General features: G+C 44.5%; 3 protein-coding genes across 4 annotated transcripts; 2 read left to right on the top strand and 1 right to left on the bottom strand.

Annotated features, from left to right (window-relative positions):
- Positions 1-16: 16 nt before the first annotated feature.
- Positions 17-11,960, bottom strand: LOC142956465 (UDP-glucuronosyltransferase 1A1-like). The gene is made up of 10 exons (XM_076098073.1): positions 11,938-11,960; positions 5,129-5,720; positions 4,120-4,183; positions 3,889-4,037; positions 3,358-3,485; positions 3,061-3,154; positions 2,576-2,701; positions 752-839; positions 439-658; positions 17-287 (listed from the first exon to the last, which is right to left on the bottom strand). The coding sequence occupies exons 1-10, from the start codon at positions 11,958-11,960 to the stop codon at positions 17-19; spliced, it is 1,755 nt and encodes a 584-aa protein (XP_075954188.1).
- LOC142956466 (uncharacterized) lies at positions 7,132-10,386 on the top strand. 2 transcript variants are annotated; one of them, XM_076098075.1, is made up of 6 exons: positions 7,132-7,200; positions 7,899-7,979; positions 8,121-8,611; positions 8,995-9,070; positions 9,183-9,305; positions 9,401-10,386. In XM_076098075.1, exons 3-6 carry the CDS (start codon positions 8,155-8,157, stop codon positions 9,786-9,788), a joined length of 1,044 nt encoding a protein of 347 aa, XP_075954190.1. In that variant the 5' UTR covers positions 7,132-7,200; positions 7,899-7,979; positions 8,121-8,154; the 3' UTR covers positions 9,789-10,386. The 2 variants fall into 2 exon arrangements, with proteins under 2 accessions (XP_075954190.1, XP_075954189.1); XM_076098074.1 differs by having other exon boundaries at positions 7,899-8,611.
- On the top strand, positions 11,817-13,529 carry LOC142956467 (C-X-C chemokine receptor type 4-like). Its single transcript, XM_076098076.1, has 4 exons — positions 11,817-11,848; positions 11,975-12,183; positions 12,276-12,559; positions 12,681-13,529. The coding sequence occupies exons 1-4, from the start codon at positions 11,834-11,836 to the stop codon at positions 13,274-13,276; spliced, it is 1,104 nt and encodes a 367-aa protein (XP_075954191.1). The 5' UTR covers positions 11,817-11,833; the 3' UTR covers positions 13,277-13,529.
- The last annotated feature ends 1,497 nt before the right edge of the window (positions 13,530-15,026 follow it).

Genomic DNA, 15,026 nt, shown 5'->3' with positions numbered 1-15,026 from the left:
CAAATGTAGCACCGGGTCACTCCTGCTTCCTCTTCCTGCTCAGTTTCCTAAAGACTAATTTCAAGCATTTTACTGACAGTATTACAAAAACCAGCACTACAGTAGCCAGTAGTGCTATTACATCCAGGCAGAAGTACTGCAGCCAGTGGAGGTCATGGACGGCAGATTTGAGATGTTTTGCGCCTTTGTGCCGCATCACATATTCTGTCCAGTACACTGAAAGGTCGAGTGGGTCAACTGGCCGGTCTTTATGGAGAGCCGCCAGCTTCTGCATGTTCTCTTTGTACCTGGATACAAACAAATTGATGGCAAGCGTTTGAGAATACAACATTTGAAGTGAAGTAGTCCGAAAAGCAGATTCCGAATCTTTTATACTTGTCCCATCCTCAGCACAAAGATTTAAGGAACTTGTTTTTTAATGAGATAAGACCCCCTCACCTGGTGTCATTGATGACCGCATTCAGTCCCTGAAGAAGGCTTTCTGTGGTGATCGAAGTAATATCCAACACCACTCCGGCTTCTCTGCTCGCCAACCTCTCCGCGTTGTCAGGCTGGTCCCCCCCAATTGGCACCATCACCATGGGAACAGCATGACACAGCCCCTCGAAGAGACCGTGCGAGCCGGCGTGAGTGATGAAGGCCCGGGCTCCAGAATGTGCTAACAGACAACACGCACAAACATGTCAGATGCTACGGTGTGTATGTCGCCTCATCGAGTCATTTCAGGATGTGTTTCAGTGGATTTACAGACCTAGCAGGTCATTCTGAGGTACCCAGTTCATCAACTTCACATTCTCTGGGACACTGTCAGGAACCTTCCCAGTATACCTCCATATTACCTTTCAAAAGACGCTATGTGTCATTTGTTGCTTTTTGATTATTGTATTGATGTACAATTCAAAAATTGATTTTTTTTGTATGTTCATATACAGTGGGTACGGAAAGTATTCAGACCCCTTTAAATTGTTCACTCTTTGTTTCATTGCAGCCATTTTCTAAAATCAAAAAAGTTCATTTTATTTCTCATTAATGTACACTCAGCACCCCATCTTGACAGAAAAAAACAGAAATGTAGAAATTTTTGCAAATTTATTAAAAAAGAAAAACTGAAATATCACATGGTCATAAGTATTCAGACCCTTTGCTGTGACACTCATATTTAACTCACATACTGTCCATTTCTTCTGATCCTCCTTGAGATGGTTCTACTCATTCATTGGAGTCCAGCTGTGTTTAATTAAACTGATTGGACTTGATTAGGAAAGGCACACACCTGTCTATATAAGACCTTACAGCTCACAGTGCATGTCAGAGCAAATGAGAATCATGAGGTCGAAGGAACTGCCCAAGGAGTTCAGAGACAGAATTGTGGCAAGGCACAGATCTGGCCAAGGTTACAAAATAATTTCTGCAGCACTCAAGGTTCCTAAGAGCACAGTGGCCTCCATAATCCTTAAATGGAAGAAGTTTGGGACGACCAGAACTCTTCCTAGACCTGGCCGTCCAGCCAAACTGAGCAATCGTGGAAGAAGAGCCTTGGTAAGAGAGGTAAAGAAGAACCCAAAGATCACTGTGGCTGAGCTCCAGAGATGCAGTAGGGAGATGGGAGAAAGTTCCACAAAGTCAACTATCACTGCAGCCCTCCACCAGTCGGGGCTTTATGGCAGAGTGGCCCGACGGAAGTCTGTCCTCAGTGCAAGACATATGAAAGCCTGCATAGAGTTTGCCAAAAAACACATGAAGGACTCCCAGACTATGAGAAATAAGATTCTCTGGTCTGATGAGACCAAGATTGAACTTTTTGGCATTAATTCTAAGCGGTATGTGTGGAGAAAACCAGGCACTGCTCATCACCTGCCCAATACAATCCCAACAGTGAAACATGGCGGTGGCAGCATCATGCTATGGGGGTGTTTTTCAGCTGCAGGGACAGGACGACTGGTTGCAATTGAAGGAAAGATGAATGCGGTCAAGTACAGAGATATCCTGGAAGAAAACCTCTTCCAGAGTGCTCTGGACCTCAGACTGGGCCGAAGGTTCACCTTCCAACAAGACAATGACCCTAAGCACACAGCTAAAATAACAAAGGAGTGGCTTCGGAACAACTCTGTGACCATTCTTGACTGGCCCAGCCAGAGCCCTGACCTAAACCCAATTGAGCATCTCTGGAGAGACCTGAAAATGGCTGTCCACCAACGTTCACCATCCAACCTGACGGAACTGGAGAGGATCTGCAAGGAAGAATGGCAGAGGATCCCCAAATCCAGGTGTGAAAAACTTGTTGCATCATTCCCAAGAAGACTCATGGCTGTACTAGCTCAAAAGGGTGCTTCTACTCAATACTGAGCAAAGGGTCTGAATACTTATGACCATGTGATATTTCAGTTTTTCTTTTTTAATAAATTTGCAAAAATTTCTACATTTCTGTTTTTTTCTGTCAAGATGGGGTGCTGAGTGTACATTAATGAGAAATAAAATGAACTTTTTTGATTTTAGCAAATGGCTGCAATGAAACAAAGAGTGAAAAATTCAAAGGGGTCTGAATACTTTCCGTACCCACTGTATATTCCTGTACCTTCTGCGGAATCTGTCTGAAGGCTTCTAGGAAGACGGAGGTTGTCTCTTCTGGCAGATCTGACACCATGATGCCCAGAGTGAACACTACAAACCCATGTTCTCCTGACACCCAGGACTCCAAATCCTGCAAACACACACACACACACACACACACACACACACACACACACTACATTACATTACATTCATTTAGCAGACGCTTTTATCCAAAGCGACTTACAATAAGTGTATTCAACATCGGTTTTCGAGAGAACTACTAGTCACCAGAAGTCATAAGTGCATCTACCTTCCTCAAACAAGCATCTAAGAGCATAAACTTGCATAAACATTCACTAGGGTCGGGCATTGCTCTCTCTTTCTCGATCTAGTATCTCTGTGTCTCCCTGCATTAATATAAGTCAGATGAAGTGCAGAGGAAATAAAGAAAATTCAAATGTGGAATAAAAAAAAACTTATTTGCAATCAAAAACACACGGGCCTTACCTCAGGCAGAGGATTTTTCAAGTTGCAGTTGATTCCACCAACTAGTATCATATTAGGCATGAGCGGGCGTGGGTACTCCAGTGTGAAGTCCACCCTGTTTAAAACACAGTATCCCAATATTTATCTGTATGTGGGACTCAATGTAAGATGTGTTTTATTTTAGTGTGGTTTAGTGGCATTCCTCCCTTGTTTATTAGGGTATGAGTATATGCGTGTGTGAGTACTTCTACATTGAACAATCTAGGTCAGTGTGTATTCTTCTCCCAAATGTCAATATATAACCTTTGTACATGTTACCTCAGCAGCCAGATAGCAGAGTCTGACAGCACTTCAGCTACACCAACCTCCTCCCCCAGGAACCGATAAGCTATTTCATCAAAGTACCAGTACATCAGTCGGCATAGCAGCGGCTCCAGTAAAGCCACCTGTAGGTCAGAGGCATCACACAGCAATAAACAAATGTACAAAGTATGTTTATGTGATCATGCAGTCCAAGTTTAACTGTGTCATTTTGAGCTAAATTACTTTAAATGTACTGTAAAGTATAGGGAGATGGACCCAAAGTTGTTTTTTTTCTTTATTGCCATACTGCGATTGATAGTGATATGTTACTTGAGGCAAGGCGTTCCACTGCAAACGTTTTGAAAATACCAGAATATTTCCGTAGAATTATGTGACAAATAGAGAATAAATTAGGAATACAAAGTAGTTTGGTCTGCACAGAATCTATCTGTGTTTTGCCTAATAAACCGGAGAAGAGTTCATTTCACAACATGGCCAAACGTCACACACGCACCTGTCCGTGCACATCCGACAGTAATTGCTCACCAAAGAGTTGACGGCTCTCTCCTTGAAGTTCATTTTATCTGTGTATCCGGTGAAGAAGCGGGGCACATATGAAGGCGGGGAGGGGCAGCCTGCAGACTTCATATCCAAGGAACATGGAATTCCCCGCAGCAAATTTATAGTGGGGAGACCTGAAAACGATTTTATATGTGACCGGTGAGAAAATGTGCAGACATGTAAGAGCACAAGCAATCCAAGTGTGGCAGAACTCACCTAATTTCCGAGCTAGTAATGAGCCTGTGGGAACCATGGGGTCTGTAAGGACGGCGTCAAAGTTCTGAAGCGGCGCAAAGGAAACACAGGAGAAAGGAGTGAATTTTTAACAGTGTACACTAATAAAGCACATTTGCTTCTACGCCATACACTTCTCTACAGAACAGTGGAGTCATGCTGATGACACAGCTTTTTTTGCTTTACTTGACCTCTACAGAGGAATATTTATCTGACAGCTATCGTTACGCTGCAGATTAAGATTTTACAGTATGGTAAATTTAGAATGTACTAAACCAGTAGTTTGTAACCTTTTTGGCTGTGACCTTAAAAAAGTAGCGTCCAGTTGCGGCTCCTTGTCATGTTTCAGATGTAAATGGTTTGTGTCATTTTCCCCATAAACGTCTTGGTTTCATTCAAATAACTGTTTGAGGGCCATGAGGGTATAATGTCCCCAAAATGTACATTTCCTCCTCCATTAATCATCACATGACCCCTCAGATTTATCTTGTGGCCCTTTACAAAGGTCCTTACCCCTAGTTTGGGAACCAGTGGACTATAATACCTAACTGTATGTAAATGAGTTAAGCTCAACCAGCTAGAACAGTACATGCTTATTAAACATGGATGCATCAGTATTACCAGTCATGACATACATATATATATATATATTATATAATATGTCAGTAACAGGGGACATTTTACTTTCTGCACTTTTGACTCTTTAAATAATTTTAAATAGTATAAATAGTTTTCTGTTTTTCTGTATTTTTACTTTCACATAGGTAAAGAATGTGAATACTTCTTCTACCACTGTCCCAACTTTAACAGTTACAGATGTTGTACATAATGACACTAACACTTTATATCCAACAAAGCAACAGACCCAAAGGTAGTTAAAGAGAAGTAGACAAAGTCTAAACAAATGTCGCATTAAGTGAGGTTATTGTATTTCATTTTTTATAAGATTTTACCTCCTGATGTTGTGTTAAACCTTTGTATTTGCACTCACCTGCTGTGCCAGATGTGAGATCAGACTGTCATTGAACAGTAGGCTCTCTGCCGTGGTCTGGATGAAACCTGTAATTCTCTTTATTTGTGAGTATTTCGTCCTTATCTTCTCCGTGAAAGACTGTGCAGATTTCTGTATCGTGTCCTTGTGTGAGGACAAGACAGAATCAATATAATCCTTGTCATAAGGAACAGGAAAGGTCACAGTGTCGTAGTGTTTCCCTGGACCCATCCGTATGCTGATCTCTGGAATCACCACAGTGACTCTGTGTCCACGGCGACCCATTTCTTGGGCAACTGCCTTTACACCCACCCAGTGACTCCCATCCATGGGAACCACCAGCAGCTTGCCCAGGAACCCTGCGGAACCAGTGTCACTTGCAGGAATTGTGTTGGCGGCTTCAGCCTCTCTTGCATTCACTTTCTTCTCCGGCCTGGGGTTTTCTGCCACGGACCCCCTCGTCTTATCTACAGCATCGCTCATCTGCATATCCATGTTTAGCAGCAGGAGCACAGCCACTGCTGCTTTCCACATTGTTCTCTTTCCTCGGTGTCTGCAACTCACTGACAGCAACACAAAGGTAAATGTGAGGCAATGTAGGAAAACGGCCGTTCCCCCGTGCTTTGAACGCTTGTGTAAACTGCTCCCGCCCTTCAGGATCCTTTATCTGGGTTGCTGAAATCCCACTGTGAATTAGCAGAGTCGTGTGTGTTCAATGTACAAGAGCGACAATTACAGTCCTCAAGAGCTGGCAGTTGGAGGTAATTGATATGGGGCTTTCAGTGATTTTGTTACTGTGTAATGGAATGTATTGCTACCAGTATACATAGAAGAAAGCATGCAATCACAACCGACACTACGCCTGGGGAAAAGTTCATTGGACGAAATGGCAGTGTTTTGATGAAGAGTAGGATTTCAGGCACACCCACACAGATGGGCTGGGTATATGGTCATGTGGCTACATGTCAAGGATGAACACGATTGGACAATAAAGTTGTTCTTTATACTGCAAGTGTTGCTGACGTTTTGATCTCTTTGAACAGCAGTGTTTTCCCAGACAGTGTTTGTACTGCAATAAGCATTGTTCTCCACTTCTGGCAGTAAACGGGAATGTCCTTTAAAATTCATTCAAAAGCCTTATATCTATGCGTGAAATTAATAGTAATTACATTGGTACAATCTTAATTAACACAAGTAAAAAAGTGACAAGAAAGTATATCAAGTATCCCACTGTACAGTTTAAACCCCTTTGCCTGGAAAGACAATAACCCCATCGCAAAAAGTGGCTCACTTGAGACGTGATGCAGTTCCTGAAACTTATATAAGTCAGGAAGTATACGATACCTATGCCAATCAAGCCTGTTTCTCAAGATTTCTGATTGAGTTTGTCAAAACATGTCGTGGCAGCGGTTGGAGGCTGTGGATTAGCTTCCAACGACTGTCATTTTGAGCACTTGCACAATTTAAGTCAGCTACAACATCAACTTTGTCCTGCATTATTATACGAGTTTGTCCTATTTTGTCAAAACGAAATAGTCAATGTGCTCCTCAGCAGTGTGGCATAAGGTAGTTACGAAGGGCCCCAGTTCATGCTAGTACAAGTTATGAAGCACACACAAACACATACACACACATACATACACACACACACACACACACACACACACACACACACACACACACACACACACACACACACACACACAGGAGACCATCAGGAGTATATATTTACCAACAATGTGTTGGATTTTACAGTAAAATTAGTTAATTCGGTTATTGTATCAGAAATATCTCTCTATGCAACAAGAGCCACAGGAATAACAAAAATAATGTATTTAATTATTTATTTTTCATGTATTTTCCCGCCAGTCTGCTGCTCCACGCTCTAGCCAAGTAGATGGCAGCAATGCCCCTTTGAGCTGGTTTGCCAGTCGCCAATAAACACCAGAGAAGAAGAACAAGTTCCGTTCCCTCTTCCGGCGCGCGCATCTTTAAGTAGGTCCTCCTCGAGCGCAACAAATCGACCGACCAAGTCCGCGAGCTCAATAAGTCACGAGCCAGTATGTTAACAAGTAAGCGCCTCGCTATTTTCTAGTTGTAGCGTTAGCTGCCGGTAAAATAGTTTGAACATGTCAAATCACTCAAATAGTGAATCATCTGAGAATCAGTAAGTGTTAAAGTCATAGCTGTGTCAGTGCTGATGTCGTCCCTGGTAGCCTTCAGCGTTGTTTACGGTGTCAGTATGATTAGCTCAGCTAGCTAAGATACTAAAATATAGCTAAAGGACAGTAGTATTGTTTGCATTGTCGACATGTTCGAGTCGGCGTCGTGACGCGGGCTCTCCATCATTAACGTTACCTGCTGTTGAGGTCTTGTTCCATGTTTAAAAACACAGTTTCATGGGAATCTATGGGGGAAATAGTGCTTCGGCATACTTTACTTGCTCTCCTGGGCGCTCAAGGCAAAATAACCAGTTTAGTTCATGTGATCCGAGAGTGGGATGAACAGTCCACAGATCCTTTGTGCTCCTGGTCAAGTTCAGTGCAACGTCTGCAGTGAAAGCAACAGCTGCGATGGAGCCAAAGATGTGTTACAAAACAAGCTGTTCACATTGTAAAGCCCCTTGAGGCACATTTGTGAATTAAATGACAATTGAGATGAAGCCGGAACAGGAACAATTTCAAAGTTGTTTTTTTATTATTGTGCTATATTTTCTTTCCCTTCCACTGTTTAGATTGTCGGCCATTAAAGTGGTTTGTTGTCTCTGTAGGCCGGCGGCTAACTGCGAGTATGAGGCGGATGGCTTGGAGTCATTCATTCATTCAACGTCCATAAGAATTGAATATTATAGGTGAGACCACAAGAGAACTTTTTAAAGTGTTTTCAGCCCTGAGACCTCAGTTCAATTGTGAAATAAGATAAAGCTGTGCAGATTAGTGATGACACACCAATGTATTACACTTGATCGGTGCTTTATCACCCTCTGTTACAGGTCGTTTGAGTATTGTGTGAAGTGGAAATTACCTATGTATCCCAGACGCTCCTCCAGACCACCAAAGGCTTCCAAGAGGAGTCCCCAGAGAAGTCCCAGTCCAAATGAAGAAGTTATCCAGCGCAGGTGGAGGGGTAAGAGACAGAGGACAGGACTGAGGGAGGCCGAAGCTGATGACAACCTCGTCAATACAGACAAGGAGGAGGAGGACCGGGACATCATCGACGTCATCAACAGCACACTTCAGGCCAGGCGTGTCGCAGAGGAGGATGAAGTAAAGTTTGTAGAGGTGACGGACGAAGGAGTCGACGATTCAGATGAAGACTGTGTCTCTGTCACCAGCAGCATAGCCTCTGGTCCTTCCGTCCTACATAACAGTGTCTCTCCGAAGAAACTGAGGCCTCCACAGGGCTTGTGCTCCGCCTGTAAGACTCTCTACCAGAAGGCCAAAAAGATGAAGGCACCGATTAAAAGCAAACTCTTAGACAACGGTGAGTGCTCACTCATTCCTTGTTCCAGCAACATGAGACAAACAATGAATGTGGGTCATTGCCACGTCAAATACTAGTACACAAAAGAAGATGCATGTATTGTAAATAAGATCTGATGCAACATAGTTGTATTAAAGAGGTGAGCGCACACAAAGTACAAAAAGCCCATTTCCTCCCTCCTGGCACGCTTTATCCAAAGATCCAGTTCTCATGTATAAGTAAAGTAAACCGGAGTCAAATTCCATGTGTGTACACAGGTGTACATGTGTTCAGTTCGGTTCTGCATTGCGGTAATGGCAACAATCGCTTGAAAGCGCAACACATACGCCATTCGGCGGTTCAGTTTTTACATGTTTAACGTCTCGCTCTGGTTTGTTCTTCAGATCCCAAGTCCCTGACATGTGACCAGTGGGTCCTCATCAAGAGCTGGAGACCGAGGAGGCTGCCTAATGCGAGAGGGTAAGGCCGCTCGTGTGGGTTACTGGCTTACTGGCTTTAACGTGGAACTCCAGTAAACATGCAGACCCATATGCTGTCAGCTCATTATAACGGCACCTCTCTGTTTCGTCAGGAAGCTTTTGATCCGTGTACAGCTGGTTAAGAAAAGACTCGCGGTCAACAATGGTGCTAATCGACCTGCACGGTGTGGTGGAGACTCACCAGCCTGCTCCAGGCCGCACGCTTTCCTTCAGAGGTAACTCGTCTGTACTCCCAACGCGCTACCGTAGAAAAGCTAGGAAGCCTGTTCGCATGAAAAAACGACTTGAATGTGCGCTGTTTTTGTCTCAGGAACCTTAGACGGCGTGTCAGGGTGCCGGTGAAAAAGAAGAGCAGGAGGAAGAGGACGAGAGACGGTTCTCAGGGTCGTCGCGTCGCTAAGCAGCAGCGTCTCCTCAGCAACAATCGCGGCCAACGCGTCAGCAGTAGCCCGGCCAGCGGTCCCAGTGGCTCTGCTGGTTTTGAGGGTCGCAGCGATCAAGAAGTCAACGATGAGTCGGACACGAATCCGACTCTTGAGTTGATTCCCTCCACGGTCACCATGGAAACCACCAAGCCAAGGGAGGTCCCGCCCGAGCAGAAAGCACCAAAGAAGAAGAAGACTACGACGGGCGGATTCAGAGACTTGCTTGCCCAGCTGCGTGGCAACAGCAGCATGATCGTCAGAGAAACACGCTAGCGAGGGGACTCCGCCTCTTGTTTTTAAGCTACTTACATTATTCAGTCAAGTATTCGAGCTCTGACGTAGCGTTTACTCATGCTTTTTGTTCAGCTATCATCATAAGCATTACCTGGAGGCATACTCACGGGTTTATTGGCAAAGTACTGCTGCAGTTTCACTTACTTGCATGTTATTTATTTGTTTTTCTTGAATTTCGAAATAGTATTTATTTGAAGTTGAATTCAACAGGACGATTGTGAATAAATTCGTTTTTTTAATGCTGTTTTTTACCGTATCGCTGGATACACAGATTTTATATTTCCATCACTAATAGAACTGCATAGCGCGCTGTCCTCACGGCATACTAATGCTATGCAGGGTTTATACTAGAGAACTGACGACGTTAAGGATACCATGTTTTTGTGTGTGCTGTTGTCCCACAATGCAGTTTGATTTCCGACAGTGCGCAGTTGCATAGTTTCCTCTTAGTAAGGAACGTTGATTTAAACATTTTCTTATAACTGCATAAAGTATAGCGATCATATTGTATATATTTATTAGGTACTATGAATTTGGGACACAGTGTATCCCTGCTCTGTTTACCGTGAATATTAAATTAATAAATATCTCATGGTGGCAATTTGTGGATAGTAGCCATGTTCTGTAAACACGGGGAAGGGATTGGTTGGTTGGGCAGTGTTGGAGACTTTCGGTAGAAGCCCACATGGTGGCGCCACCGGTTACACTATATTAGCCCTGTGCTTTTTAGTGTGCCTTTTTTGTTTACAGAGGACTTGTAGGAAGAGAAAAGCACAGGTGTAATTAATAACTTTAACGACCATTTAGTTTCCCAGTGCATGCTTGATAACTAGGGTGCTGCACCTGGTACATCTAGATGGAACGCAGCCTTTAAGTAATATAACGATGTACACCTGTGTGTTTCCTGAGAGCTCAAAGTCTGCTTTAAAACAAGATCAGTATTCAGCAGCATAATCCCAAATTAACACAATCAGTGCAGGCCCCTGTTCACCAAGCTATCGGGATCAAACCAGGAAGACGTAGGTCTTTTTACACAGCAATGTTATTTTCAAGATGTTTGTGCTGATACCAGTGAATGTGGAGGAAGGGTGGGGAAAATGAGCAAGAGATAAGGGACTGAGAGCTGGGTCTGGAGGCGTTAACAGTCTTTTTTTGGGGGGGGGGGGTTATTTATGGGATTAATGTATCAGGAGATACAGATGCCTTATATTAAATATAAAAAAATAGTTTTTGCTATTTCATTAAAATTGTGTTATATTTCATTCATCTAAAGACAGAATGAGGAAATAGAAATATTGTCAACTTGAATTCCTTTTTTATTTGAGTTTTATATGGCATCTTAAATCATTCTTTTAAAATAGCTTTTTTTAAATTTATAAATGATTACAGCCAACACTAAAAGTCCAGGTTAACACTCCAGTCTCCATAGTAGGAGACACATTAGTGTTGAAACATTGTTGTTTTGCTCTCAGAAAGGTGTCGCGCTAGTAGCACAAACACACACTCAAGGTTCATTGACAGTGAAAGATCAGAGGAAGTCTTACAAGCGTTACCAGAACACAGCTGATAATCAGCTCACATTCACTTGCAGAATGCCACAATCCTTCTCTGTGCGTCTCCCTCTCATACATGTTGATGCATCACATAAGACAGTGACGCAAAGTATTCCCACACTCTGGTGAGAGCTGAAACTCCCTGCTGCTTGTCCCGATTTAAACAGAGCATGAAGGTTTGAGAGAGACACACACACACACACATTGTCTGATTCCCCTACTGCCAATAGGTCCTGATCATCACGAACCAGAGGTCTCGGGGGCCAAAACAATTGAAGCAGTGCACACACACACACACAACACGGTATCCTGTGATAGAACCACTATCGGCACCTGACACCTCGAAAACAGGAAAAATGTTTCAGCAGGAACACATGTGTTAGTGTTTAGGGGAGGGGCATGAACGCAGCTATAAATCCCCAGTAGACAGAAACTTCATTCTGTTCAGAAAGGAGAGGGGCTGCCTCCGTCATGTCTTACTATGAGGTAAGGTTGTCAACGATGTTTAGTCAAACGTGGGAGCTTTTATGTTCAATCACAAGTCTGTGTTTGGGATCTCCTGTTGCTTTTTCCTCTTCTTCCTGCCCTTAATCATCATCCTCATCTCTCCAGCATATCTTCTTCGACTACGACTTCAATGACACAGGCTCGGGTTCTGGTTCCGGTGACCTGGCCGGGGATCTGGAGGAGCCCTGTGACGTGGAGAATGGGATGACTGCTAACCTTCAGCAGGTCTTCCTGCCTGTGGTCTACGCCCTCATCTTCACCCTCGGCATCACCGGAAACGGCCTAGTCGTCATAGTGCTGGGCTGCCAACGCAGGTGAGAGGGTTGGTGGTTGTTACGGTGAACCTCTTGACAAGAAACCGATGAGAAATGGGCTTAGTGGTTTCCTCCCCTGCCTTCATCTACAGATCAAAGTGCAGCCTCACGGACCGGTATCGCCTCCACCTCTCGGCTGCTGACCTCCTCTTTGTCCTGGCGCTGCCCTTCTGGGCCGTGGACTCAGCCCTGTCCGACTGGCGCTTCGGAGCGGCCGCCTGCATCGGCGTGCACGTTATCTACACGGTCAACTTGTACGGCAGCGTGCTCATCCTAGCGTTCATCAGCCTGGACCGCTACCTGGCAGTGGTCCGAGCCACGGACACCAACACCGGTGGGCTGAGGCAGCTGCTGGCACACAGACTGGTTTATGTGGGTGAGTGTTGAAAGACTGGTTTGCTCAGTTGATGCTTTCTTTTTGCCTTTTGAAACTCTTCTCTTCTTCTTTCTTACTCCCACAGTCCCTTACTTTCTTTTGTCTTCCTCTCTCCCTGCAGGTGCCTGGTTGCCTGCTGGCCTCCTGGCAGTGCCTGACTTGATATTTGCCCGGACTCAGGAGGGAGGCGAAGGGGCCACTCTGTGCCAGCGATTCTACCCAGCCGACAACGGTCCTCTCTGGGTCGCAGTCTTCAACCTCCAGCTGGTCCTGGTGGGTCTGGTGATCCCAGGCCTGGTCCTCCTGGTGTGCTACTGCGTCATTGTCACCAGGCTGACGCGAGGCCCGCTCGGGGGCCAGAGGCAGAAGCGGCGAGCGGTCAGGACTACCATCGCGTTGGTTCTCTGCTTCTTCGTGTGCTGGCTGCCCTACGGAGTGGGCATCTCTTTGGACACCCTGCTGCGCCTGGAGGTCCTGCCCCGCGGCTGCAGGCTGGAGGCCGTCCTGGGCGTGTGGCTGGCGGTGGCTGAGCCCATGGCATTTGCACACTGCTGCCTGAACCCGCTGCTGTACGCCTTCCTGGGGGCCGGGTTCAAAAGTTCGGCCCGTAGAGCCCTCACTCTGAGCCGAGCCTCCAGTTTGAAGATTTTACCGCGAAGACGCCCAGGGGTCTCCACGACCACGGAGTCAGAGTCCTCCAGTTTACATTCCAGCTAGTGTTTGCTTATATTGTGTATATATGTGTGTGTTTACTGTGTGTATATGTGTGTGTGTGTGTGTGTGTTTTAAAAGGAAGATTTCAGAAAGTGTCTGAGAAAGGAAGGAGCAGTCTGCTGGCCCACGACTTGTCTTCTCCCTCACTGTGGGGCCTCTCCTGTAAATACTGTTATTAGATTGTTTTGTTAGTGCTGCTGTGCTTGTTGTGTACTGTTGAAGATGTTTGGAATAAAATATGCAAAAAATACCCACATTTGTGAAAATGTCTCCTCTTGTGAAATATGTTTCGTGCTTCCTGAGTGAAACTGTGAATTCCTGGCATGTACTTCAACCAGTCAACCACAGCGAATGCTACCCTCATTAAGTCTGCTTCTGAGTGGGTGAGATTGATATCATTAAAGCCCAAAGTACACAAACAGTTTAGAGACTAACAAGCAAGCTAATGAGATGGTAGACGAAGGCATCTGAGCTTTATCACAGAAAACACATTGAAAAGGGACAGGAAAGATGGAGTAGGACGAGCAAGTCTGAATTAAATCTATTTGGTCTCATACGTGGTTTAAATGTCAGCCGACAGCTGCCAACAGTGTCCAAAGCTAAAAATCTATTTTCTTTGTGTTCGGTCTGCTTGGGGCCAGAGATAGTGACTTACAGATAAAGACTCTTTGAAAAAAGTGTTGAAATGAGTTGGCACACTGCTGCGTGTTCTAATCTTTATCATCAGCAGCTTGTCTCCCTTTGTATTGATTCATGATCACTCAGCCGCCTGCCATCTGAATCCACTGATCCGGAGCATGGACACAGTGAAGTTCTTTCGAAAAATGAAACTGTGCTTTATAAAAAATATGATATCCAGGTGTATCTGAGTCACACGTGTGTGTGTGTGTGTGTGTGTGTGTGTGTGTGTGTGTGTGTGAGGCCGTGTGTGGATGTGCTTGTGTCACTGTTTTGGGGTTGATGATATAAACAGTTTACTTCTTCAACGTGAGAAAGAAGGGAGCATGCAGGGGTCAGGAGGTCCAATTTTCCAGAACTTAAATGCACACACACACACACACACACACGCACACACACACAAACACACACAAACAGTGCTTCCCACATACTTCCACTTGGAAGCAAAAGAAACAGAAGCTGGAAGTTGACTGTGTCCTGTTTCCTGGAGCAGAGAGGAGGATGAAGAGGAGAGTTGTGAGAGAGACGAAAAGGAAGAATACAGTAATTCAGCATCACAATGAAGGGTTGACTCTGTAGCATCACTGTAACTGTGTCCTATCATGTGCATCATATATCCTGCATCCTATGTGGCTTTATTTATACATACGAGATGTATTTGGAATCATCTCCCATCACAGTCAATGTAGTATAAGAACCTTACCTTACCCCATATTGATTGCCTTGTGTCGCTCTAATTCACACACACACACACACACACACACACACACACACACACTTACAAACACAATTCTCTTCTATTCATAGTGTGTTCAAAACAGGAAAGACTTCCTGCAGCTCATTTTAGGAAAAACAAGCAGCTAAAACAATCAAACACCCGAGCGGCTCTGCACTCACCAACACAGAGAGCTGCTGTAGAATAAATCAGTTTTACAACACTGAAGGACTTCATGACTGACCATGGTGATGTGCGTGATACGCATGCATCTGTAAAGTGTCGTTCGCTCTTATGAAGAACACAAATATAATATGACCCAATAGATTTAATCTTTTAATCTTTTTTTCTTTTGAAGTT

The sequence above is a fragment of the Anarhichas minor genome, unplaced genomic scaffold, assembly GCF_050575085.1.
Source record: "Anarhichas minor isolate MPS153535 unplaced genomic scaffold, ASM5057508v1 ptg000024l, whole genome shotgun sequence".
Classification (NCBI taxonomy): Eukaryota; Metazoa; Chordata; class Actinopteri; order Perciformes; family Anarhichadidae; genus Anarhichas; species Anarhichas minor.
This window is presented reverse-complemented; position numbering and strand designations above follow the sequence as displayed.